General features: G+C 27.5%; 2 protein-coding genes across 3 annotated transcripts; one reads left to right on the top strand and one right to left on the bottom strand.

Annotated features, from left to right (window-relative positions):
• On the bottom strand, positions 1-12,208 carry LOC117171788 (abscission/NoCut checkpoint regulator). 2 transcript variants are annotated; one of them, XM_033359397.1, is made up of 6 exons: positions 12,033-12,208; positions 10,908-11,125; positions 9,203-9,434; positions 7,583-7,732; positions 7,349-7,486; positions 1-458 (listed from the first exon to the last, which is right to left on the bottom strand). In XM_033359397.1, the coding sequence occupies exons 1-6, from the start codon at positions 12,078-12,080 to the stop codon at positions 264-266; spliced, it is 981 nt and encodes a 326-aa protein (XP_033215288.1). In that variant the 5' UTR covers positions 12,081-12,208; the 3' UTR covers positions 1-263. The 2 variants fall into 2 exon arrangements, with proteins under 2 accessions (XP_033215288.1, XP_033215289.1); XM_033359398.1 differs by having other exon boundaries at positions 9,209-9,434.
• On the top strand, positions 12,139-26,892 carry LOC117171789 (SUN domain-containing protein 2-like). The gene is made up of 9 exons (XM_033359399.1): positions 12,139-12,264; positions 12,369-12,679; positions 15,624-15,758; positions 15,849-16,054; positions 17,591-17,633; positions 17,717-17,880; positions 21,116-21,283; positions 26,387-26,470; positions 26,548-26,892. Exons 3-9 carry the CDS (start codon positions 15,626-15,628, stop codon positions 26,680-26,682), a joined length of 933 nt encoding a protein of 310 aa, XP_033215290.1. The 5' UTR covers positions 12,139-12,264; positions 12,369-12,679; positions 15,624-15,625; the 3' UTR covers positions 26,683-26,892.
• Positions 26,893-26,926: the final 34 nt, after the last annotated feature.

The raw sequence follows: 26,926 nt of genomic DNA, 5'->3' as shown, positions 1-26,926 counted from the left end.
TGAGGTTTCTTTACCTTTATTGAAGCTTCTGAAACTGTAGAAAATGTACATTTGTCTTTAGATTCAATTGTAGGAAAGCAGAATACATTTTTAAATACTTGGTCCTTGCGAAGAATACTAATTAATATCACAAATTATTTACTGTAAGCTGTAAAAACTAAAAGCCACTGAGAAAAATGTACAAAATTGTTTTTAAATGTAGTTATCCAAAATATATAAATAGTTATTAGAGGCTCTTGTGAAGTTAAAGTATGTTTGGATGCTCAGTCTGATTTTGATCTCTTTGTGGATTTGAAAGGGGCAGTTTTGTGTTTCCCGAGTTCAAAATCATCGTGATTGTCCTCAAAGCAGATGGTGCAGTAAAGATCGCCGTGACATCCTATACAATTAACCAAATCTGCCGTTTGATCACACATAACACAAGAGTTGTCTTCGTTGTCTGTACTCGTCTGGACTGCCTAAGAAAAACAGTTAATTTATTTTAGAAAATATTTTGTATAGATTGCTACTCTTTCATTATTATTTTTCACTGAATGGAGAAAACAAACAATGCAATCAATCGAAAAACGGGGACATTATCAGGGTGGCCGGAAAACTTAATTTTAAAAATTCTCTGACTTTTTCCTGAATTTTCTCTGGTCAATTTTTTATTCCCTAACCATTAATATTCGAAGACCATCATTTGGATCTTATAAAAAATGTAACATATAATCTTTTTATAAGCCGTATAAAACATTTTCAACTTAAAATTACGATTTTTTAAATTTTCAACTAAATCGTGGGATTTCCTAACAAAAAAGATTAAACTTTAATCAAAATCAGTTGCATTTTAATGACATAATTGCATTTTTGGAAGACAGTAGAATTTTCTACATCAAAAAACATAAATTTGGTATATTAATAGACAAATTTTTTAACAAAACAGCCTAATTTTTGACCAGAAAATATGACTTTTTAACAAAATACTTGAATTTTTAATCAAATACTTACATTTTCTATCTAGAAATATTAATTTTCAACTAAATAGTCGAATTTTCAAACAAAAAAAAGATGAAAATTAAACCACAACCAGCTGAATATCCACCAAAATATTTGAATTTTTAACAGAACAAAATTAAATTTTAACCAAACAATTGGATTTAAGACAAACTAGTTGAACTTTACAGCCGAAAAGACGAATTTGTCATAAGACAGTTGAATTTTCAAACCCAAAACTTGAATTTTCAACAAGAAGTTGAATTTTCCACAAAAAATGTTAATATTTCAACAAAAAAAAAACGTGTTTTAATCAAATCTTTTAACTTCAAAGAAAATAACTAAATTTTTAACCAAGTAGTTAAATTGGCAATAAAACATTTAAATTTTAAACCAACTGGTTGAATTTTTGACGTAGATGGATGCATTCTCAACAAAAAATGTAGTACACCAAACTCTTGCTTTCAGTCAAGTTTCCTTCGGTGTCCTTCAAATGGCCTTAGACTGATTTCGGGAGGGAGGGGGGGGGGGCAGAAACTTAAACAGGGAGGGCCGCCTGACTCGTTTACAATAGGAATATATGTCTATATGACGTAGCCCAATAGCCGACCCAGTCGATTAGCTGACTAACTGGACAGTCGGCTAATCGCAGCTGAATAGCCGACTGTATACTTGTACCTGCTCAAGTTCGTCTAGTGGACGGATGAAGGCAGCCAACAAGCGACTAGTCTGCTATTCGACTAGAGTTTCTCAGCCCAGTAGATGACTATGTATACGGTTCATCATATATGTTATGGATTGAGATTTTTCATTTGTTTTTCCTGGAAACAATTCTGAATAAAAAATAATAAAAAGAGTTCCTTTTAGAAATGCTAAGCTATTTAAAATTTAAATTGTTTAGTTATGTAACACAAAGTGCAATAGTATGGAAATCTTAAGGTCATGTGATTAGTGGGTCACGTGACCAGATTCCTACGTCCTACCTGACCACCACTTTTTTATTTCCCAATTTGTTTTCACACGAAACGCCACATCGAATTGAAAATTTGGGATACTAAACAAGAAACACTAAGAATGGTCGGTCTTGTCCTAAATTTGTATAATTGTGAAAAAAGTTTTTTGCTGTAAATAATTTTTTTTTTTTGCTCTTTTCATAATTATTCAAATTTAGGACCAGGCCCACCTTTCTTAGTGCTTCTTATTTATTACCCTACATTTTCAACTCGATGTGGCGCTTCGTGTGAAAGTAAGTTGGGAAATAAAAAAAGTGAGGGTAAAGTAGGAATCTGGTTACGTGACCTACTCGTCACATGGCCTTAAGTGAAAAATTATCCGATTCTTAAAATAGGCAAGAAAAAGTACGCAAGAATTTTGTGTCTTTTTTCAGTACTTTTTTATTCAAAATAATTATAAACAAAATTACAATCTTTAGAAACATCACAAAACAAGTTTTTTTTAATCTATCGTTTTATTTATGTTCATTCATTATGACAAAGTGTACAATTGTGACAAAGTTAATTAAACAATAAACTAACTTGAAAAAAGCTATTTAACCTTTCAGCGGGCGCGCTGTCGTAAAATTTACGACAACTGCACAAATACCCCTTCCCTACACGTACCACTTATTACTATGCGCTGAGCTTCCACCTATTCCAAGATCATTCTCTCTCTGAACTCTATGCAGACGATTTTGTAAAGAATTGTTTGTTATAAGCGCCTTTATGTGTAAGTATATTACATATCCTGTACTATTTTCTCTGATTTTTCCCACATTTATATCGTTCTACAGTGGGACCGAATCGCGAAAGGCTGGTCAAATGAATAAAATGGGCCAAATTATGTTACTCGGGGGGGGGGGGGGGGGGGGGGGGGGGGGGGGTTTGGAGTCACTACCCGGTAACAAGCGTAGAATTTTGAAAAATTAAGAATTTGTATTCCTATGAATACGCGATTTTTGCTCCGTCTAAAAATCCCCCAACGGGAACAGAAAAAGTGCAAATCCCATTTCTCTCAATAGACTTAGCAAAATTTAACGAAAGCATTTATTTAACCTATTTTTCATTATTAAATCTTTTTATAACTTATAAATTTGAAAAAATATTCAAAGTTATATTGCTTTATATTTTAATAATTTATTTAAACGTCTTAAAAAATGCATCAAAGAAATCTATGCAAATGTGTGAATTTAAATAATTTTAACTCTAGAGAGGCAGAGTTGAATTGGTGAGATATAAATTTTCAGAATTTACATTCGGCATGAAAGAATTAAAACAACTTATTACACATATTTTGTGAACTTATTAGAAGGAATTAAATAAAATCAAAATATGACCACTTCTGAGGAATAAAAAATATCTCTGTAAGGTGTGTTACCGGTACAATTAGAAGGAATTAAATATATTGAAATCACGTTCTCTTTGGGAGAATAGAAAACTGTGTGGCGGTCGCCATGGGAATAGAAGTGAATAAATTTAGGAGGTATCTTATTCTTATTGTGGCATTTTAGACAGATGGAAAAATCGCACATTCAAAATAATAGAATAATCTTTACTTTTGCGCTGAAATCGAAAAATATTAATTTTTCTTTATTCCACGCTTATTACCGGGTGATTACGAATCCGATATCAAAAATTTAGAAAACAAAATGGCAGATTCAAAATTGCGGATGAGCTTTCTAAATAAACTAGAGGTTGTTTTTGGGGGTTGTTAAATATTATTGTGAGGTTGGAAACATAATATAGCGTTTTGTAAAGGTAACGCTTGTGACTATTTTTTATTTGAAAATTTTACAGCTGTTCACATGGCGACATTTTGGAATTGTTTTGTTAAAAGTGATAGGGGTGAATTTCAAGGAGTTGTCGAATATTATTGATGGTTTGGAAAAAAACATAGTCTTCTGAAGGTGACTTCTGCGACTATTTTCAATTTAAAAATGTTATGGCTGTTTTTCATGAACACACTTTGGAATTGTTTCATTAACTTGGATAAACCTGAATGAGGTAAAATTTACGACAAGCGTTCGCTCAAGCTAAATTACAGGGCGAGTCCGCTGAAAGATTAAGGTCAAAACTGGATAATTATAATTAAGAAAATGATACAAAAGACGTGATGAAATTGTTAATTTTATCATGTATTTTGTATCATGTTCTTAATTATAATTATACAGTTTTGACCTGAAATAAATTTTTTGAAGTTCGTTTATTGTCCATGTAAAACATCCATAACATTTTTTAAATGAAAATAGTCGCATAAGTCACCTTAAAAAGACTATGTTTTTTTCCAAACCATCAATAATTTTCGACAACAACTTGAAATTCACCCCTACCATTTTTAACGAAACAATTCCAAAGTGTGTCCATGAAGAAACTCAAGTGTGTCCCCTGAGAAACTGCGTCAGCCAGCAGTTCTAGGAAGGCTGAGAACGGGGTGACTGAAAGCGAGAAAAAAGGTAAATATTCACAAAAAACAACAAATAATTTTCGACAGAAAAAAACGAGTTTTCAAACAACTAAAGATTTCATAATTAAGAAAGAAAAAAGGCTAACCTAAATTGTTTAACTGAAAAGTTGCGATTTTTACTAAAAAAAAGAGCACATTTTAAATTACGGTAATTATTTTTCTACTAAAAAAATGTTTTAACTAAAAATGGTGAATTTTCAACCAAAAACGTCAAAGTTACATTTTCATTTAAAAAAATGAATTTTAAACAAAACAATTTTTAACAAAATATGTAAATTAAAATAAAAAAATTTTTAACACACCAGTTTATCATGCTTATTTAAACATTAAAAAATGACGAATCTTTCATTTGTATACTTTAATTTATAGTTAAAACAATATTTTTTCAACAACAAAAAAAGACAAACAAAATTTTCAATCGGATAGATGCATTTTTAACTGAAACGATGAATTTTCAAAAAATTACAACCAAAAAAGGATTTTCAACCAAACAGTTACATTTCTTTGAAAATAAGATTGTTAGCTTTCGAGTCGAGTCGAGCTGAGCTCGATCTGGTTCGAGTCGAGTCGAGATCGACCCTTCCAGAAAGCTACAAACTTTACGAGTACTCGGATGTCTTCGAGAATTCGAAACTGTTGAGTACTCGAATGACTTAAAGAACTCGAAACTTTTGAAACTAACAAGAATTTTTTCAAATCCGATACTCGGAGGTTTTTCGGATTCCTAACAACTATTTTGAAATAAAAATGAAAAATTCAAGATTTTTTATCCCAAATTGCAACCAAATTTTGTAAAAATTCAAAATATAAACCAGTTTCCTCGAGGCACAGTTCCAGGGGTTTTCCATTCTCATTCATGAGAGTGTAATATAATCGTCCAAATTTTTAACAGATCTTTACGTTTCGGCACACAGAGTCCGAAAATCATAACATTTTGTCATTGTAAATTCAAATTTCTTGTAGATATAAAATATATGACGAAAGTATTCTCATGAAAATTTTCTATTAGTCCCAAATTCAAAAAGTAAGATCATTTTCAAAAATATATCATTTTTGTTATTAGGAGATCGTTAATCGTTATTTTTAGTAGATACTAATAAGATTGATAAAATATCATGCTAAACTTTGACAATTGGACACGAATTGAAAATGTGTTTTTTTAGTAACATTATATTGAAAAGAATACCTAGTTCTTATATGCTGTTCAAATTTGTCTGCACCCTTTATTTTAAATAGAAAAATTACTGTATTATCTAATTATCGAGCGCGAAGCGCGAGTGTCGCAGGAAGAATGTAATCGTCAAAACCGCAGATGTTTTGAGAACCTTCTTTAAAAGCAAAGGTGAAAAAAATTAAGTTCCAATTTATGAAAGTAATTCCTCAGAAACTTAAATCACAGTATATCGATTTAAGTTACAATATTTATGATATTTAAAAAAAATTTAGTTGAAGTGTACAAACTAAACGTACTAAAACGAGTGCCAAGCGCGAAAGCGTACCCGCACACAAGAAGAATGTGCCGCGCAGCGGGCATATTTTTTATGTATCAGATAGTTAAATGTTGCTGAAACTATATAAGATAATTAATTTGTACAAATTTGGCTTCGTGATTTGCAATAAAAAGGCAAGTTTTAATAATATTATTGTTAAAACTTCATATTTATTTATTTTAGGTTAAATACCGAAATCTTTTAAGCTTTAACATATTTAGAGATTTACGTTTACACTTACTGCTTAAAAATTATAGAAATTCCTAAGTTTGTATAATTTTTAAGCAATAAGTGTAAACGTCAATCTATAAATATTCTAAATGCTAAAAGATTTCGGTATTTAATGTTTAATAAATAAATATGAAATTAGAACGATAAATTTACTGACACTTACCTTCTTGTTGCGAATTACACAAATTGTTACACATAAATTTTCGTGCATAATTTGAAGAACTTTTTCGCTATCTGATTTTAAAAAGCTCATAAGACTGAGACTCACGGAAACCTTTCGGTTCGGTTTCAACCCCTCCAGAATCCCTCAATATTGGAACGAAGGTAAAAGGTTCCGGTCCCTGAATATAATACATTTTTTTTTAATTGGTCGCCATTTCGAATCAAAAAGTTAAATTTTTTAAATTTCGGCTGTAAATGTATCATCAGAAGTCCGAAAAAACTCTAGTATGCTGAGTCATGGAAACCCGTCAGGTTATTAAATTTCACATTCTTCAATTTATTGAAATTCTCAAAAATTTAGTCGCCGCTTTGGATACAAAATCTTGAATTGTTACTTTTGATTTTAACACCACTGTTAGGAATTCAAAAACCCCCCTAGTACCGAGGTTTGAAGAAATTCTTATTAATTTCAAGAGCTTCGAGACCCCGAAACTTTCGAGCAAGATTTCAAAGATTTCAGATAAATTTTCAACCTAACATATGAATTTTTAACCAAAAGTTCATTTAAAAATAATAAAAAATTGTATTTAAATTGAAAATTCGAATTATTGAATTTTGAAACTTGTTAACTAAAAATATAATCGTCAGGAGGAAGCAATTGCAACTGCAAACAAAAATAGAAATACAAGGCAATAAGTTACTGACAAGAATTTTATATAAGGGGTGGCCGGAAAACTTCATTTTCAAAATTTCCAAATTTTTCGCTGGTCAATTTTTCATTTTCTCTCCCCATTAATATTCCAACACCATAATTTTAAGCTTTCAAAATTGTGATGATTTCAAATTAATATTTAAAAACTTTAAATTTATTATCCCTAACAGTTACTTGAAGTGCATCTTATAGAAAAACCTTGACTTTCGCAAGATTTTTTTGAAAACCCTGCCTTTCACCCGATTTCTAGGTTTTCCCTGACCTTTGGCTACCCTGCATTATATAATAGTATTGTAAAAAAAACCGTTTTTTAACTTACTTCCACCTCCATTTCTTCTAATTCATCGACATCATCGTACTTTCTCTCCAAAGCTGCTTCCGCCAAAGCCTTTTTGATTATTTTCTTCGTTATAGTTCTATCTTCCTCATCCTCGTCTTCTTGTTTACTTGACGAAGACTAAAAATAAAGATTTAAATACTCTTTGAAAATAAATTTCATTTTGAATTTATTTCGAATCGTTATATTAATTATATTCTGCGTTATTTAATTTACTTTTGAGGGATCGAAGCCCTTCAAATGGTCAAGTCTCGATTGAATTTCGGAAACAGGATCATTTCTTCCAGACAACTCCAGCCTTTCCAAATATTCTTTTATCAAATCGTCCGTTTTCTCTTGATCAGTTCGGGTGTCAACGTAATGCATCTAAAAAAATTTTTATAATTGACAAATTGGGAAAAATCCACAGAAAGGTTATTCAGGGTGTCTGATCAAATACTGGCAAAAAATCCCTGAAAATTCCAGGTTCTTTCCCAGCATAATTTTTAGAGTAAGACAATATTAAAATATTTCGAATTTTTTAACAATCGAATTGGGATATGTATACAGTTTCGCGAGTTTAATATAAATAACCTTCTTTTCAGTTTATATAGATTTAATGTATACGTTTAAATTAGGAAGCTTTGGCAAATTATATTACAAGATATTCTTAAATATATATTAGCTTCATCGATTAATTAAATAATTGAATGATAGGAAAAAAATAATTAATAGTTTCTTGGATTTATCTAAATTCCACGAATTTTAATGCATTACATTTTCAACCAGATAGATGATTTTTGAACCAAGCATTATCAACACAATACATGAATTCTCAATCAAATAGTTTAATTTTTAATTTAAAAACATCAATTTCCACCCAAATAGATGACTTTGAACTAAAAAAGATCAGTTTTCAACCAGGAATGGAATAGTTAAATTTTCAGATAAAAACATAAATTTTCAATCAAAAATATGAATTAAAAAAAGAAGAATACTCAACTGGAAAACTTGAATTTTTAAAAAAATGATGAATTTTCGAACAAGAAGATTAATTCTCTACTGAAAAATATTACCTTTCAATAAAATACATGAATTTTCGACGAAATATATGGAGTTTCGAATAAAAAAGACAAATTTTCAACGACAAAATAATTATTTTTTAAATATAGTTAGATTTTCAAATAAAGTGATGAATTTTCCGCTAAAATCAAAAATATTCAACTTGAATAGTTTAATTTTAAACCAAAAAGATACATTTTTAACCAGGAAGGTTGGTTTATATATATTTTTTTAACAGGAATTTTCAACTTAAAAAGATAATTTTTGAGTCAAAAATGTAATAGTTTAATTTTTAGTTAAGAAAATTAAGGTTAAAATTAAGAGATGCAATTTTAACTAAAAAAATTAATTTCCATTAAAAAAACACAAATAGTCTACTAATATGATGAAATATTCAATTGGAATAATAGTTACATTTTCAGTTTAAAAAAATAATAATAATTTTCAACAAAAAAAATTAATTTTGGGAAAATGATATATATTTTCAAACCGATTGATGAATTATCAACTAAAATGATGTTTGAATAATTTCAAACAAAAAAAAAAAAAAACGAATTTTCAACAAAATAGTGAAATACAGTAATAAAAAGCTACTTTTACAAATAAAGAATAATTATTATTCAATTTTATATTTCAATTAATAAAAACGTTAGGCACACTCTGGAAAAAATTCCCTGACTTTGAAAGAAATCGCTGAAATTTCCAGGGTTTACCAGGTAAACCTGCCAATTCCAGGTTTTTCAAGTATAGGGTAGACACACTGGTATTAATTATGGTGTAGCTTTTTCGTATTACATTTACAGGTTTGTTAACTCTATCAGGATCTTGATCTTTCAACAAAGCTAATCTTCTTTTTATATCTTCCACACTTGGAGGTGAGACTTGACTATCTTCTCCCTTTAATTTTCTTAAACGTTCGACTATTTCTTGATCGACCGGCTCTAACCCACGTTTTAATTTTTCCCAGTGTCCTCCATGTGCATACATTACAATTGGAGGTTTTGCTGGATTTTCCAAAGATTCGAGCCTGAAATTAATTTGCTTATTCAATAGTACAATAAAATGAATCAAGTATTTTTTAGCTTCTCTTTTAGGATCAGTAGATTAGGGACCGTACTTAAATTACCTGACGGATTACAGGCCCTCTCTGAACCCCCCCCCCCAATGTAACGAAACGTAAAAAACATTTCTACCCCCTTCCTCCTCTTATTTACCCTCGACTAATTTTTTATTGGCCTTGATATTTAATAGTCAAATTCCAGCATTTAAATCTTGTAATATATTTAACATAGCATATTTTATAACGGAATAAAATAGTATTTCAGATACAAAATTTAAACGTTCAAATTCATTAATTTATATCAAACAAAAATGGCTTTTCTAGTATAAAGGGTGACTTTTTAACAAAAAAACTTAAATTTTAAGCATAATAGTTGAATTTTCAACCTAAAAAAATAAATTCTTAACCACAAAGTGTCATAGTTTTATTTCAATCTAAAAAGATGGAATTTATAAGAAAAAAAAATTATAACCAAAAAAATGAATTTTAAACAAATAAAGATCTTTCGCCCAAGAAAGAAAAGTTTGTCTAAATTGTCAAGCCTTTAGGCCAAAAGAAGAATTATCTCTACAAGAATTGAATTTTCAAACCAAAAATATGACTTCAACAAAAAACTACAAAAATATAAACCAAGAAAATTATTTTTTATCAAGAAAGGAGAATTTCCAGAAAAGGATGACTTCTTAACAAAATTGTGAAATTTTCTACGAAATAGTTACATTTTTATCTAAAAAAAGATGAAATTTATTTTAAAACAGATGAATTTTTGTTAAAACCAAAAAAAAAAATTCAAAAAATGAGTTGAATTTTCATACAAAAAAGATTCCAGTTGGCTTTCAAGATCAAAATATGAATTTTTTAACAAAAAATATGTTTCTAAGAAAAAAATTGAAGTTGCAATCCAAAAAGAATAATTTTTTCCACCAAAAAGGATGAATTTTTAACAAAATAGTTGAATTATCTACCAAAGTTGTAACATTTTTATCCAATAAAGATACAATTTCTCTTAAAACAAATTAATTTTTTTATTTATAAAAAAATGTCAAGAAAATGTATTTTCATGCAGAAAAGATTTCGGTTCTCTTTTCAACACCAAAATATTAAATTTTAGCAAACATAAATTTTCTACGAAACAGTTAAATCTTCAACAAAACAGCAGAATTTTGAACCATAAAGTATGACTTCTTATCAAGATTGTTACCTTTTCAACCAAACAGTTCCATTTTTATTCAAGAAAAATGAAAATTCTACTAAAACAGGTAAATCAACGTATAAATTAAAAAAAAAAAGAGTTAAATTTTCAAAAAATTACGTACATGAGTGGACGCCCCCCCCCCCTTTATGAGCTGTTACGTAATTTAAGTATGGTTTCTTACATAATATTCATTTGAAATTGACTGATTTATGTTAAATCCGATTTAACTTTTAAACCATTATTACTTGTTTGTGATATCGATGGGAGCAAGTGGTTGGATCTTTGGGTTCTCAGTATCCAGAATTGATTTTTCATCTTTAGGTGTAACCGGTTTTAAATCCTTTTTTGATTCATGTTTACTGAAACATCGACCGCAAACTTTTTTCATCCCAACGTTGGGAAGTTCACATTTGTATTTTAGGCACTTGCTGCAGAAAGAAAATCCGCAATTTGGACATGCATTCTGTAAAAAGACATGGAAAATGACCAACCTAAATTGAAGGGTTGCAGTACAGAATTGGAAATTCTGTAAAGTATGATTTAAAAAATCCAGTTCCGAGAAATAGAATGTAGAAGTTTACAATATCAAAGTGATAGAAACCTAAAATTGGAACAGGTTCGATTGCGGATCACGATAGAAAGTGAAATTTTCAGTTAAAAAAAAAAAAATAGAAACCTACTTCTGAGATATTGAGTTGCTACATTGAGAGAAAATGAGTTAGATCATAAAACATTAACCCATTCCGAGTAACTCACTGAAGAATTTGGAGGTTCAAATTTAATTTTTGTTGAAAAGCGTGTTTGGATACTAATTAAAAAATCTATTTTTTCAGTTACAAAAAACAAACGATTTTTCGTTTATAGGTCTATAAAAAGAAGAAAGTTAAATTATTCTATGTAAATATACAATAATATTTAAAAATCTCGTTTCTGATCGCAAGGCAAAAAAGTGGGAAATAGTTTTATTTAAGGGCTTTTTTATTTTAAAAATATGTATTTTATTATTATTTCGGCAAAAATCTTGGTTATCAAGTTCTTTGTTGCAACCGTTCAATTAATAATAAACTAAAACCTAAAATTGTTACTAAAGTAAAATACTTTTTAATAAAGATTAATTAATTATAAATACTTTGAGAGTATGAAAAACGTAAACATATAAAAGATAATTAAAATGTAAAGAAGAAAATGTAACAAACAATACAGTTTCGTAAGGACAGTCAAGGATACAAATATATGAGTGAAGCACAAAAAATACAGCTGACCTTAAACCATAATTTCAATAATTTGAACCAGAAAAAAAAACTACTGATTGGGAACAAAGTGTCAAAGTGACAGCTCAACGTAACCTATAAAATTCAAAATCATCTTACCTCTCTCGTAAAAAGCGAAAATTTTGACTGACACGTATTGCACGACATTTTACAATTTTAATTATAACTTTTTTTATCCAGACATCAGAAATAGAGACACTATTTACTATTATTTTGTAAATAAACAACGCACGAAAAATTACGTGTTGCTGAGTTGCTCTCTAAGTTGCAACGCATATTCTGCAATATCAACACCGAAAATGGAGTTACCTGTAGAACCAGTAGAAGAATGGTAAAAAAAAAATAAAAAATAAAATCTTGGTTATTCTTCATGTTCTTTATGTCTTGGGTCATTGTGTCATGTTTTTCCAATTTGAATGTATTTTAATGTAAAAGTAAGGACTTCATAATTAAATAACAACGAAAGAAAATACAAGTTAAATTCTCTTACCGGCTGAGGTCTTATTTACTGAAAATTTGTAAAGGGGGCGCTGTTTAAATAAACAGATTCAAAATTAAATCGCCAAAGGCTGACAGAATTGAACGGTTATCTCTACCATATTTGGTTGAATTTAACGGAAGTCTTTTAAAATAACTTCAAATTTGTAAGGAATTAAGAATTTGTGAATTACTAAATGATTGGTGTAATGTATTATATGTATTTGGCTCTATAAAGGATTCCCCAACCTAAAAATTCGACAACGCAGGTAATGAATTTCTGCTTATTGTTTTCATTTTATGCATTAATTCAAGTTTGGCAATATATTCACGGTATTTTTTTCTCATTTTGTGTCACACATATATTTAATCATTTTAATAAATTTTTGTTGAATTTCATCAATTTAATTTGTTTGAAGATCAAATACACTTTTACAACCTAAAAAAGCATATTTGACTTATATTTTTGAGAACTTAACTGATCTTTAAATAAGCTCATATTTGATTCAGTGACTTTCAAAATTATGAATTTAGTAATTAAAATATTTTGTATAGTTTGTAAGTTAATATTACTTCAAACGTTTACTAATGTGGCCGTTTTTATTTAAATTAAGCAACTTAAGTTCCTGATGATAACTTTTAGAAAGGTCTGCAATTTTTTCAAAAGACGACCCTCCAAATTAAAAATTTTCAAAATAACTTATATTTCACACTTTCCCCTATTTACTTCTTTTCCCATTTTTTAAAAAGAATTCTTAATTTTCCTGTTTTCGTGAAATTTATGCTGTCTTCCCTTTTTCTCATTTTTTTCGCTTAAATGTAAACTTAATTAATAGAGTCCAATACGAAAGTCCAACTATTTTTGATTGAAAAGTATACTATTATATTTTTGGTTCTAAATTCATCTAGTTTGGTTGAAAATTCTATAATTTTGGTTTAAAATTTACTAATTTTGTTGACAATGAAGTTATCTTGTGAAAAGGCTATCTTTTTACAAAAAAAATCAACTACTTGGTTGAAGATTAAACTACTTTGTTAAAAATTCAATTTTTTCTTGAAAATTTGTCTCTGGTTGAAACTTAATTTTTCAATTTTGTTTTTTGAATTAATTTTTTTAAATGAAAATGTAAATATTGAGTTTTTAGTTTAAAATTGATATTCTTTCATTGAAAATTAATATTTTTTAGTTCAAAATTCATGTATTTTGTAGAAATGTCATTTTTGGAAGAAAATTAATCTTTTTGATTAAAAATTTTTCTCTTTTGTTTACAAATTTAATCGTTTTGTAGAAAAAAACAATTAATATGTGAAAAAGTGATTTTTTTTACTAAAAAAATTCAACTACTTCGTTGAAAGTTGAACTTCTTTGTTACAAATTATTTTTTTGCTTGAAAATTCATCTCTCATTGATAATTTAATGATTCCATTTCCTGAAAAAACAACCTTCTTGGTTTAAGAATCATCTTTTGCGTTGAATCACGAACTCCTTTGATAAAAATTTTATTTTATTGTTATTGAAGATTCATCATTTTATTTGAAAATTTATCTTTTTGGTTGAAAATTCGATTTTTTTGGTTTGAAAATTAATTTTTTTGCCTGGAAATGTAAATATTTGATTTTTTGTTCATAATTGCTATTTTTAATTTAAGAATTTATATTCTTTAGTGGAAAATTCATGTATTTTGTTATAAATTAATCTTTTTGGTTTGAAAATTCCATCTCTTTGGTTGAAAATTCTTCTCTTTTGGTTCAAAAGTCAACTATTTGGTTAAAAATGTAGTTATTTTTATTAGAAAATTATTAATAAATTTTATTAGAAAAATTAACTATTCCATTTTTCAAAAACTAACCTTCTTGGTTAAAAATTCATCTCTAGGGTTGAATGTTGAAAATTATTTTTTTTGTTTGTTAAACATTTATTTTTTTCAACTGACAATGTAAATAATAAATTTTTAGTTCAAAATTAATATTTTGTAATTGAAGATTGATCTTTTATTGTTCAAAATTTATGTATTTTCTTGAAAAGTAATCTTTGTTGTTAGAAAATTAATCTTCTTGATTGCAAATTCATTCTTATTTGTTAAAAATACAAATTTTTTGTTGAAAGATTAACTACTTGGTTTAAAGTTGAACTACTTTTTTAAAGTTATTTTTATTTTTAACAGAGATAAAAACTTAAAAACTCTCTGTTTTAAAGATTCATCATTTTAGTTGCAGATTTATATTTCCAGGTTAAAAATGGAACTGTTTTGCAGGAAATTCGTATTTTTAGCTTGAAAATTTAATAAATATGCGATTACTGTGTATAAAATTAATTTTGTTTTAAAAAAATCATATTTTCTGGTGGTATAATCATCTTTTTTGTTGAAAATTTCACTATTTAGTTGAAATTCGTAATTTTGGTAGAAAATTAAATTACTTTGATAAAAGTCGAACTACTTTGTTAACTGCTCAATGTTTGTTTGGAAATTTATTCTTTATACACTATTTCGTACAAAGTTATGTTTTTCGTTGAATTCAACTAATTGAAAATTCGTTTTACTTTAGTGAAAAATTAATTTTGTAAATTTAAAATTTGTTGATTTCATTTTTGGTTAAAAAAATATCTTTATTAGTTGAACATTTGTCGTTTGGAATGAAAGTTCATCGTTTATGGTAAGAAATACATTTTTCTTGATTAAAAATGAACTTTATTGTTGACAATTAAACTCTTTTCAATAAAATTTGTTCTTTTGGCTTGAAAATTTAACTATTTGGTCACAAGTATTTATGCAACTGTTTAGGTAAAATCATTGTTTTATTTATTGAATGTTTGCCTTTTTGGTTTAAAAATTCATTTCTGTTGGTAGAAAATCTTTTTGGTTGAAAATTCAAATATTTTTCTGAAAATATAATAACATTTCGACTATAAATCTTAAGAATATAAAGTCTTTATATTGAATTCGATATGGTATTTATATTAATTTTCTTTCCCTCTCTAAGTAAGATATCCAATTTTTTCATTATGTAAATTATGAACCACGTATATTATTACTATTTTATCAAATTACACGAAACTGGCTATTATTTATATATCTGAAAAAATCAATTTTATACTTGGAATCAAGGAAATAATGTTATAAATTTAAATATTCTACATATATAAAGATTATAAATAATCGGCATTAAGTCAACTTGAAAGCCAAGTGTATTTTGTTTCTAACTTGCTTTCAGTTATGTGTAGACTAGGAGATGGAATTATAATGTTAGACTTACGGCTTTTACTAAGGATGAAAAGGCTTCTCTGCTTACTTGCAAAATGGATGCAGCCAGTGATGAAAATATCCATTTTGTTGCTACTTGGAGCAGGTAATTATATTAACAAACGATTAATCTTTATAGAAAAACTCTGTTCGAAAATTAACATAAGTATTTTTAATTATATTTTTATTTATTTAGGTTTATTGTTTGCATACGCATTTGTAAATGTAAAAGATGAGTTACCATCTTTTGCGGAAAGATTCGACTACAGAAAGCCGAAATCGCAGTGTTCCGAAATACTGGACGTCAAACATTCGATGAAATCATGTCCATCATCTCTAGAAAAGGAATTCCTGCGACTCAAAACCAAAGCATTTGATCTCGAAAACATGATTCGAAAAATGGTAATCCTTGATTTTTTAATACCTACAGATTTCACAGCCCAAGTGTTTTTAAAAGAGGAAAAACAGGGCGATTAAAAAATAAAATAGGATAATAACATGAGAATAAATTCTTTAAAATAAAATTAATGTAGGTACCATATTCCTAAGATTTTAAGTCGGAGTGTATTGCACTTTGAACAAAAAATGTGGAATTTTCAAACAAGCAAATAATTTTCTACCAAAAGAGATGGATTTTCAACCTAAAGATAAAAATTGTTCAAGAAAGTCCTAAAAGGATGAAATTTTATGAAGCACTCACTTTTAAACACGAAAATAGAAGTTTCAAACAAAAAAGTTAATTTTCAACCAATAAAGATGAACTTTCAAACAAGAAAGATGAATATTCAACCAACAATTTTGATTTTCAAGCAAAAGCGACGGAATTTCAACAAAAAACTTCTATTTTCAACCAAACGGTCAAACTTCAAAAAAAAAAAATTAAACTCAAAGCCAAAAACAGATGCATTTTCAACCAAATAATTGAATTTTCAAGCCAAAAAGTTTAATGCCCTAGATGATAGAATTTTTAAACAAGGAAGATAAATTTTCGACCAAAAAAAAAAAAAAAATTTAACAGAGTAGTTGACTAATCATGAAAATAATTAAATTTTATATCAAATAAGAGAATTATTAAGTAATTAATAATTATATTAATGTTTCATTAATTAATTTTTAAGAAATAATCCAATTTAATAATTAATTTTTAATTCTCGAACAAAAATATATTTGAATTGTATTCTATTAAAAAGAATTGATTTTCAAACAAAAAAAATTAAAGTTCCACTAAAAAGGAATTAACTTCCGAATGGTCGAACTTTCGACTAAAAACGAATTAACTTCTAACAAAAAAGTATAAATTTCAATCCAAAAGGACGAATATTCTGTCCAAGAAGGGAATTGTTCAACAGAACAGTTGAATTTTTGATAAAAAAGATCAGTTTTTAATAAAATAGTTCAATTTTCAACAAAATAATTACATTTTCAACCAAATAGTTGAACATTCAAGCAAAAGTGAACTGAACAAAAATAGTTAAATGTTAAACCAATAAGTTGAATTTTCAGCCAGTAAATATGGATTTCTAAAAATGAAGTTAGTTTTCAACCAACCAGGTTAATTATCTACCAAAATAGTTGAATTTTCAACTAAAAAAAAAAAATCAATTTTTAACCAGAAAGGGAATATTAAAATTTTCAGTTAGAAAAATTCATTTCCAACAAAATAATTAACTTTTTCACCAAATAGGAGAATTTTTAACCATAAGAGCTGAATTCTAAACTAAAAATGTTTAATACCAAAATTAACTAAAATTAACCAAAATAGTTGCATATTTGTTTTGTATCCTATTAATTCAGTTTGCATTTAAGCAAAAAAAAAATGAGAAAAAGGAGTCAATTTTATGAAAACAGGAGAAAAAAGGAATTTAAAAAAAGAGGAGAATGGGGTAAAGACAGTGAAGCCCGTGCCTATTAATAAATGCAAATAATTTTTCCTTGCAGAAACTGCAGCTAAGCAAATTTTATTCCTGTCGTGGAGGCAAAGGTATTATTTTTTATTCCCATAAAGATATTCTAATTACTTTACTTATAAAACGATTAATAAAGTAAAATATACTTTCTTTTTAGAAATAAATGAAGAGCTGGCGGATTTCGCATCGGAAGCCGTCGGAGGTTGTATAGTAGATACTCCAGACACAGAGCCGTTTCATGTCGCTCAATCGGACCAAATCACTCTCTTTGGAATTCCAATTTGGCGACCTTCTTACCACACACCACGGAAAGTAATTCAGGTTAATATTGAACTGATTTAAATGTTATTTTAATTCAAGGCCTCACAGTCCCTAGGCCCTAGGGGATAAAATATATGGGCCAAAGGTTACTTTTTGTCACGCTCATAGGATACTTTTTTCGCGCTCAAAGGTTAACAAATTCAGGATTAATTCATAAGGTTTTAGAACAATTAAACTTACATTCAAAAGAATGCAAATTAATTTGAAACAATTTTAAAAATCAAAAGTATTCCATTGATTTCCGTAGAATTGGATTGAATTTAGATGAATTTAAGATAAATGGGAAGAATTCGATGAAATTCATAAAAATTAAAAAAAAAAACAATCAAGTGAATTGAAAATAATTTTAAAATATGAAAAACTTCATTGAATTCAGTAACTTTGAAACGGATTTGAAAGAATTTGATGAAATGCCTAGGAATTTAAGGTGGGGTAACCCAATTTGTGCGTTTTTGTCCGTAAACTTTAAGCACGGACAACTTTGTTAATTATGCTGGAAAAGATCTGAAAATTGTTTGGCGGGTATTTACAAGTGTGCTCTTTCAGAATCACTTTATTTTTTAATTTAAAAAAAGAAACGTGATTTTTTAAGGTAATTTTTTAATCGCATTTTCGATACGAAAGATGCCTTGCCAATATTTGAAATCACAAAAACTCCGGCTTAAAATGTCCAAATAATAAATTTATACACACAGAAAATTCATTTTTCGTCATTAAGGGGTTGTGCGACCACCCCTAAAATAACATATTCACGAAAAACCGCTATTTCACGGATTTTTCTGAAAATAAAACAAATATAATTTTAAATAAAAAAAGGATTATAAAATAACGAAAAAACAAACAAAAAAGAGTTCTTTACAAACGTCTACCTCCGCGCGGTAAGAACTGCAAACATTTTTATAGAAGAAATGGCTAAAGACGTTCCATACGCAAACACATACAAAGATTTGTCACATGTTCATCAAAAAATCATTAAAATAAAATTCTACGTGAATCAAATTCTACAGATTTTCAAAATTTCAACCTAAATCAACTTTTATTTATTTTTAGAACTACTTTTTTTTTGCAATTTTTTGGTATTGAAAATAGTATTTTTGAAAAACTGCCAATTTTCACCACTTTGGGCTATTTTATGGGGTGATAACGAAATTTAACCTTAAGTAACAAAAGAAAATAGGTTTTCTATTATTTCTGATATGTTTTCCCCCATTTTTACTTGTTTTCAAAAGCTGAAACAACTTTTTTCAGAACAATCCATGAAACATTGATTGTTCGTAAACATGTTATTTTATGGGTGGTCGTACAACCCTTTAATGATGAAAAATGAATTTTCTGTATGTGTAACTTTATTATCATCACGTTTCTTTTTAAAATTGAAAAATAGGGTGGGAAGGGGTCGTTTTTTTCAAAATTTTCGGGTCAGATTCTGAAAGAGCATACTTGAAAATACTTGCTAATAAATTTTCAGATCTTTTTCAGCATAATTAACAAAGTTGTCCGTGCTTAAAGTTGACGGACAAAAACGGACAATTCGGGTCAATAAGGGTTAATGGACTTCATGATCAATTAAATAAAAACTGTTGAAAATTCAACAAAAAAATCCAATTGAATTAAATAGAATAGAGCGAATTTAGAAGATTTCAAGCAAATTAAACAAATTCAAGAGAATTCCAAAGAATTTAGAGTGAATTCCAAAAAATTAAAATCTTCAAATCTTTGAAACCCTACTAATTTCTAGCACAAGAAGTGACTGATGACTAAAAAAAACAATTCAAATTTAATTCAAAAGAATTCCAATTATTTGGAAAAATTTTAAGAATCGAAAAAAATTCGATTTATTGAAATTAATTTTGAGTCAATTTACATAAATTTAAATGAAATGAGAAGAATTAGATGAAATTCATAAAAAAAACAAGCTGAATTTAAAAAGAAATCAAGTAAATTGAAAACAATTCAAAAATAAAAAATTTAAATTGAATTGAGTAGAACTGGGTTAATTTAGAAGAATTGAAAAGAATGTAGGATAAATTAATAAGAATTCAGGGCGAATTTCAAATGAACAGCTGAAAATATTTGAAAATCTCTTTAAATCTTTGAAGCTCTACAAAATCTATTGCGTTTTGTGAAACATTCTTTGAAATTCATTAAAATATTAATATCCCTTAATTAATTCTTATCCCTTAATAATTCTTAAAACCCTTAGAAATCCCTTGTAATTGTTGAAATGCCTTTAAATTATTGAAATTAATACAAAAATTCTGGGTATTTTTCAAAATATCCTAAAATATTTCGAATTCTCTGATATAATTTGAAAGCCCTTGAAAACGCCCGGAAATCTTTCACAATACCCTCAAATATTTCAAATTCCAATATATTACTGAAATTATGAAAAAATTTTTTTGGAATCTTTTAAAACAACCTTAAATGTTTAAAATCCTTTAAACTCGTTTGACTTTTTTTTTGAAGATCTTGGAAAAAGCCAAGGAATTTGGAAAACATACTTCAAAATCCTTTGATTATTTTTTCAATTGATACTCAGGTTCAATTTAATTAAAACTTTTAAAATTAAAAGGAAACTCATTGAATTAAGTAGAATAGAGTAAATTTAGAAGAATGCAAATAAGTAAAAAAAAGTGAATTCATAAAATTCAAAAAAATTAAGAAAATCCAAGAGAATTCCAAAGAATTAAAAAAAACTGATGAATATTCAGGATTTATTCTAAAACTCTTCAAAATACCTCACTTCTCATGAATTCTTTAAAATCGACTAAAATATTATGAAATCCCGTGAAATTCTATACATTCCGAGTTTTAACATTCATTAAAATAATTGAAATCATCGAAAATCTTATGACATAACGTGAAATATTTGTAAATATTTTAGAACCTCATACGTCAAATATCAGATATTCTTAAAGATTACAAACTGTTGAAAATCAATTTTGAAATCTCCTAAAATACTTCAAATTAAAAGCTTTTGAAAATGCTTTAGACGTTTTAAAAATAAACTAAAATTTTAAAAATTCCTTCAAATTAATGAAGTCTATTAAGAATTTTCCGGAATCTTTAAAAATACACTGCAATATTTCAAAGAATTCAAGACAATTCAAAAATAACTAAGGACCTGGAATGAGTATGTGGTAGAATAGGAGACATAGGGACCGGTCTGTAAGGCCTGTAATGTAATATTAGAAAAACGCCGATCTTTAAAATTAATTATTTTTATTGAATGTAGCCATGGGTGCAAGCTGGAGAATGTTGGGCTTTCAAGGGTTCCACGGGGAAAATTATTATCGACCTGGCTAAATCCGCAATGATTAGCCACGTGACAATGGAACACATTCCAGCATCCGCATCTTTATCAGGAACAATCGATTCCGCGCCGAAGAAATTCAGCGTTCTCGTAAGCCAATTTTAAGATTTTAAAATAAAGATTGCGAGCCTGGGACTAATTTGATACATTTGAAATAGTGTCAATATTACCACAAATTTTGAAATAAAATGGAAGGTGTCATTAAATTTTTCTAATATTTAATTGAAGTTAACTTTTTTTTAACCTGGTATGCAATATACGTCTTCTAGAAAATCGCTTAAAATCTTTTCGAATCTTTTTAAATAGCCTAAAGCTTTGAAATTCGTAGCCCTGAAATTTGTTGAGATAGTAGAAAAATTCCTGGATAATTCGTCAAAGTTTGTAAATCCCTCGAAACAGTAGAATTCAAAAGCTCAATAATTTACACGTGCCAAATGAAAGTTTTTAACACTTTTCAATTAGACAAGTTTAAACTAAAATTCCATAAAAAGAAAACTTTTTCAATTTTAAACTTTTATCAGTTAAATAGTTCAAAGATTCTTTTTATATGTTTTTAAAATTAAAACTCATTAAAAATATGCCCTAGAATATTAAGATTTTTTTATTTTTTCTCAAATGCTTTAACAATCCTTAAAAAGATTCAAAATTGCAATTCAAAACTTTAAATAATTTACATTGTCTTTGAAATCGTATTAATAGTAATCCTTCAGACATGAAATTTCTTTAAATCTCTGAAATCCGTAAAATCTCTGCAAATCCTTTGAAATTGTATCTCATTTGATTTATTCTATAATTTTTTCGGAAGTTCTTTAGAATTCGTCGATATTTATAAAATTCCTAATAATTCGAAAGAAAAAATAGAGTAAAATCCTACAAAACATCTTGAAATTTGTAATATCTTTCAAAATTCCTTCAAAAATAAGCAAATCTTTGAAGACCTATAAAATCACGTAAAGCTCCTATTAAATCACTTCCAATATTTTTTAATACCTTAAAATCTTCGAAATGCGTTACTGAAATCTATTAAAATCCATTTAATTCTTTTGAAATCCTCTGAAATCTGTGAAAGATTCTCAAGTTTTTTAACCTCTTGAATTCTACAGAAATTCCTCACAATCTTACAGTCTTTTATTTTATTTTGACATCATTGTGAATCCCTCAAATATTGCGAAATCCTTGGAAATTTTCGATATATTTTAAATCTTACAAAATCATTTGAAATTTCTTAGAAATGTTGAAATCTCTTGAATTTTTCTAAAATCCTACCAATTTTTATTAATCTCAAGAAATTCTTCCGAATATTTTAAAATACACTATATTCCTTCAAATCCTTTGAGATTTTTAAAATCCCTTAAATATTGTGAAATCACCTACATTTTGAAATCTTGATTTAATTCAATTCCCTTAAAAATTTGTAATCGTTCAAATCCTTTGAGACATCAAAGTTCTGTATAAGTTCCCTAAAATCCTTTGGATCTTTGATGCCCTTTTAAAATCCCTAAACATTTTTTTAATCTCTTGAGATTTCGTGGAATTTCGTTAAAGAACCTAAAGTCATTAAAATACTTTAAAACTTTCTAAATCTTTGAAGTCCTTGGTGATCTCAAAACATCGCATAGATTTCTTAACAAATAAAAAATAAGAACCTTTGATGTTGAAAATTTTGGATAAAAAACATTTTTACTTAATGAATACATTTTTAAAAATTTATCTGTAGTTTAAGTAATAAAAAGTGAACAAAAACGATTTGACCAAACAATTTGACATCAGTTCAAAATTTAAGAATTTTCATATTTTAACGTTAAAACTTAAACGGTTTCAATTTGAAAGTCTTAGTCATTAAACAAATGTGAACGTGTGATTGAAGGTTTATAAACTATTTTCAATTTAAAACTCACTTCATAATAATATATTCTTAATTAAAGGATTTTATTAAATGAAAATATGGTTTCAGTCTTAAGATATTCCATTTTTAACCTATTCAATCTGAAATTTTTAATAAAAAAGATTAATTATTTAATATTTAGCAATATTTTAATTTTTATTTAAGACAAGTAAATCGAAACTAAATATTTAAAAGTAAGGAATCTTTAACTGAATTGTTTGACATGGAAAGCCTGGAATCGTTAAAATTTCGAAGAGCCTTTAAACTTTGAACGTTACAATTTTGATTATTGTATTTGAAAAATGCTTAATTTGTAAGTGACATTTTTAAATTCTGATGTGTAATTTACAAATGAACATTTGTAGAAAATATTTGAGTAATTTTAAGAGATATTTAGGAGTTTTAAAAAGATAAAAAATTATCATGCAAATTTTAGAAATTTTTCTTAATATCTTCTAGAATCTTTTTTGAAAATTTTGTTTAAACCTTTGAAAAACTTTTTAAATATTCTCTTAAAATAATTTTTCAAAATGAAAAATTATTTTTAATTTTCCTATGAATCTTAAGAAAATGTTTTTATTCTTTTGAAGCCTTTCACAATTCTTGAAAAGAAGCTAATTTTTTTGTGGCCATGTGACGAGTGGGTAACGTGACCAGATTCCTATATTAACGTTACTTTTTTGATTTCCCAACTTATTTTCACACGAAGCGGCACATCGAGTTGAAAATTTTGGATAATAAATAAGTAGCACTAAGAAAGGTGGGTCTGGTCCTAAATTTTAATAATTATGAAAAAAGCAAAAAAAAATTATTTACAACAAAAAACTTTTTTGATAATTATACAGATTTAGGGCCAGACCCACCATTCTTAGTCCTTCTTTTTTATTATCCCAAATTTTCAACTCGATGTGGCGCTTCGTGTAAAAATAAGTTGGGAAAGAAAAAAAGTGGCGGTAAGGTAGGAATCTGGTCACGTGACCCACTCATCACATGGCCTTAAGGGTATTTGATACTTACAGTTTCCCCGGTTTTTTTTCCACAAAAATGAAAATTTTTAAAAACTGAATTCGGAGATGCTATAAAATATCATAACAGACGTCCCCGGACTCTTTTTTGAGGGATAATAACCCAAAAAAATTATTGTGCTAAATAAAAATTTTATGCATATGCATTATTTTGAGGTTACGTCGTTTTTCATCTCCGCCATTCCGCTAATATGGAAATTATTTATGAAATAAACTGTTTTGATTGCCTGCAAACAAGGTTAGTTCCGGGAGATTAGTTACTCTGTTTATTTGTAAGTCCTAAGTTTTCGGCCAAAATATTGTGTAGTTTGGAAGTAACGCTCGGGTGAATTGTAACACACATAACCTCGAAATATACACGCACGTTAGCAATATCAAAAATTTTTTGATAAAAAAACCACAAAATTCTTATCTTAGGAAAAAAGCCGAGGGAATATAACACTGAAAAAATCGATACTATTTATTTCCTAAGCGCTATGCAAATTAATCACATTTTGCTAAATTAAAACTTTTTTGAATTAACCTACAAAAAAAGTGTGTGGGGGCTCCGTTAGCATGTTCGCTATCATTTCCCAAATTTTTAAAACAAAATATTTATTATTCTAGGAAAAAAGCCGGGGGAACCTAAAACTGGTAAAATCGACAATTTTCTAAATATCACATGCCCTTAAAATCTGCGAAAACCTACATTTTTATCTTATATTAGGTTCTTATTTCAAGCTTTACATTAAGTTTGAATCTTTTCAAAACTTCTACATATCTCTCAAAATTACTCAAATTTCGCCTACAAATAATAAACGTTCAATTGTTATTTATACATCCAAATTTCAAAGAAATGTTCTACAATTTGCAGGATTTTCTGAAAATTGTAGAAAAAATTCAATTCATTTTGACAGATATTTTGAAGTTCCGAAAAAATTTCAAAAACAAATTTAAAACAACTGGTAGATTTCTCAAGACTTTCAAATAAAATTTTGAAGCTTTCCAATGATTTTTACATTATTTAAAAAGAAAATAATTAAATTTCTAATTTAAGAAGTGTTCAGTTAAAAATTTTTCACTATTTAATGTTTCTAGCTTAAAATTGCTTAAAATTATATAATTTTTAACATTTTAAAGTTCATTGATTGATTTTTTAATTTCTAGCATTAAAAATAATAACGTCGATTTATATTTTTTTATATTGCAAAATGTTAGTAACGTTAATTGCATATGCGTAAATTATTGAGCATTTGAATACAAAATTGTTCTATTAAAAACTTAAATTTCAATTTTAAAAGTTCAAAATTTAACATTTCCACTTTGAGTGCTTGCATTTGTAACTCAGTTTTTATTATCTCAAGTGGAAAAATTTTTAGCTTTAGAGTTCCATTTTTTTCATTTCATTGACCTTGAAAAATGTTTGCGAACCGAGAATTTATTTCGTCGATTAAAACGGCCACCCTGGAATTGTGAAATATCCTAAAATACTTTAAAATCCCGTAAATTATTTTAAAATTCGATTATCTCTTGACATTTCTTTTAAAATTTTGCAATCAGCAGGAATCTTGTAAAATACCTGAAATTCTTTGGAATCTTTTAAAATAATCAAATGCTTTAAACTCCCTTGAAATCAGTTAAAATTTCGTAAAAGCGAAGAATCCTTTGGAATCTTTGGGCATTAAAAATATCCTAAGATTTCGACAGATATTATTAGAAATCCCTAGAAATGTTTTGAAATGCCATTTTTTTAACGACGAATACGATATTTTTAATCAATCTATCGAAGAAAATAAATATTAAAAAGTTTCAATAGTTTCGTGAGCTCGAGACCTGAGAGTTTAATTTTGATTAATTGGAGTTGAAACTGTTTAATTTGACATTTTCAGACACCTTCTACAACAAACTGGTTCGTTTTTTTTTATTTTTGAGCTATAAAAAATCGTTATTTTATCACGGATTGGATCATTTTCTTCCGTTTGTTGATTTTTCAAACAATTTAGAAATTCAAATTATGACTTTGAAATAATTAAACTATCAAAATTTTCCATTTAAAATTCCTCCATTTGGAAGTCTAAAATTTGTATGTTAAATTTTCAGTGATAAATATGAAATTTGTCAATTATCAGCACTTTAATTTACAACCGAAAACTAAAAATTTCCATTCGGCATTTTATAACTATTAATCTTTTCAATTCTGAATATTTAGTTTTAAATCATTAAAAATACATAATAAAAACGGAAATTATTCAGAGCCAACGTGAATTTAAAAAAATTTAATTTCATGGAATTAATGCAATTTAGGGACAAGTCAAAGAAGAATTTGTCTGCATAGGCAACTTCACCTACAACATCAACAGACCTCCTATTCAAACTTTTTCCGTGAAGGTGACATTATTAATTATTCTAGTAAATCAGTGATCAACAAAAACTAAATAAACAGGAAAAAATCGAATTTTTTTCAGAGAAAGGAGATGACACAGTCCCCGTTTAAGCGAGTACTACTAGAAATAATATCCAACTGGGGCAATCCCCACTACACTTGTATCTACAGATTCAAGGTTCATGGAAAACTGTTCGACGACACTCTCTATAACTAATTTTCTCATTTAAAAATCGAGAAGACACCTTATATTTCAAAGAAGTTAAAGATTCCACTCAGTAAAACCCTTCGAAAGTGTTCCAATTCCTCATTTTATATTACTTTATATTATAGAAATATAAATTATTTACCATAATCATCCATTTTATATAGTATCTTTTTTTATAATTAATGAAATTAAGACAATATGTACCTGATCGTAATAAATAAGTGATTTTGTAGAACTAAGGTGTAAATAAAAT

The sequence above is a fragment of the Belonocnema kinseyi genome, chromosome 4 (genome assembly GCF_010883055.1).
Source record: "Belonocnema kinseyi isolate 2016_QV_RU_SX_M_011 chromosome 4, B_treatae_v1, whole genome shotgun sequence".
In the NCBI taxonomy this organism is placed as follows: Eukaryota; Metazoa; Arthropoda; class Insecta; order Hymenoptera; family Cynipidae; genus Belonocnema; species Belonocnema kinseyi.
This window is presented reverse-complemented; position numbering and strand designations above follow the sequence as displayed.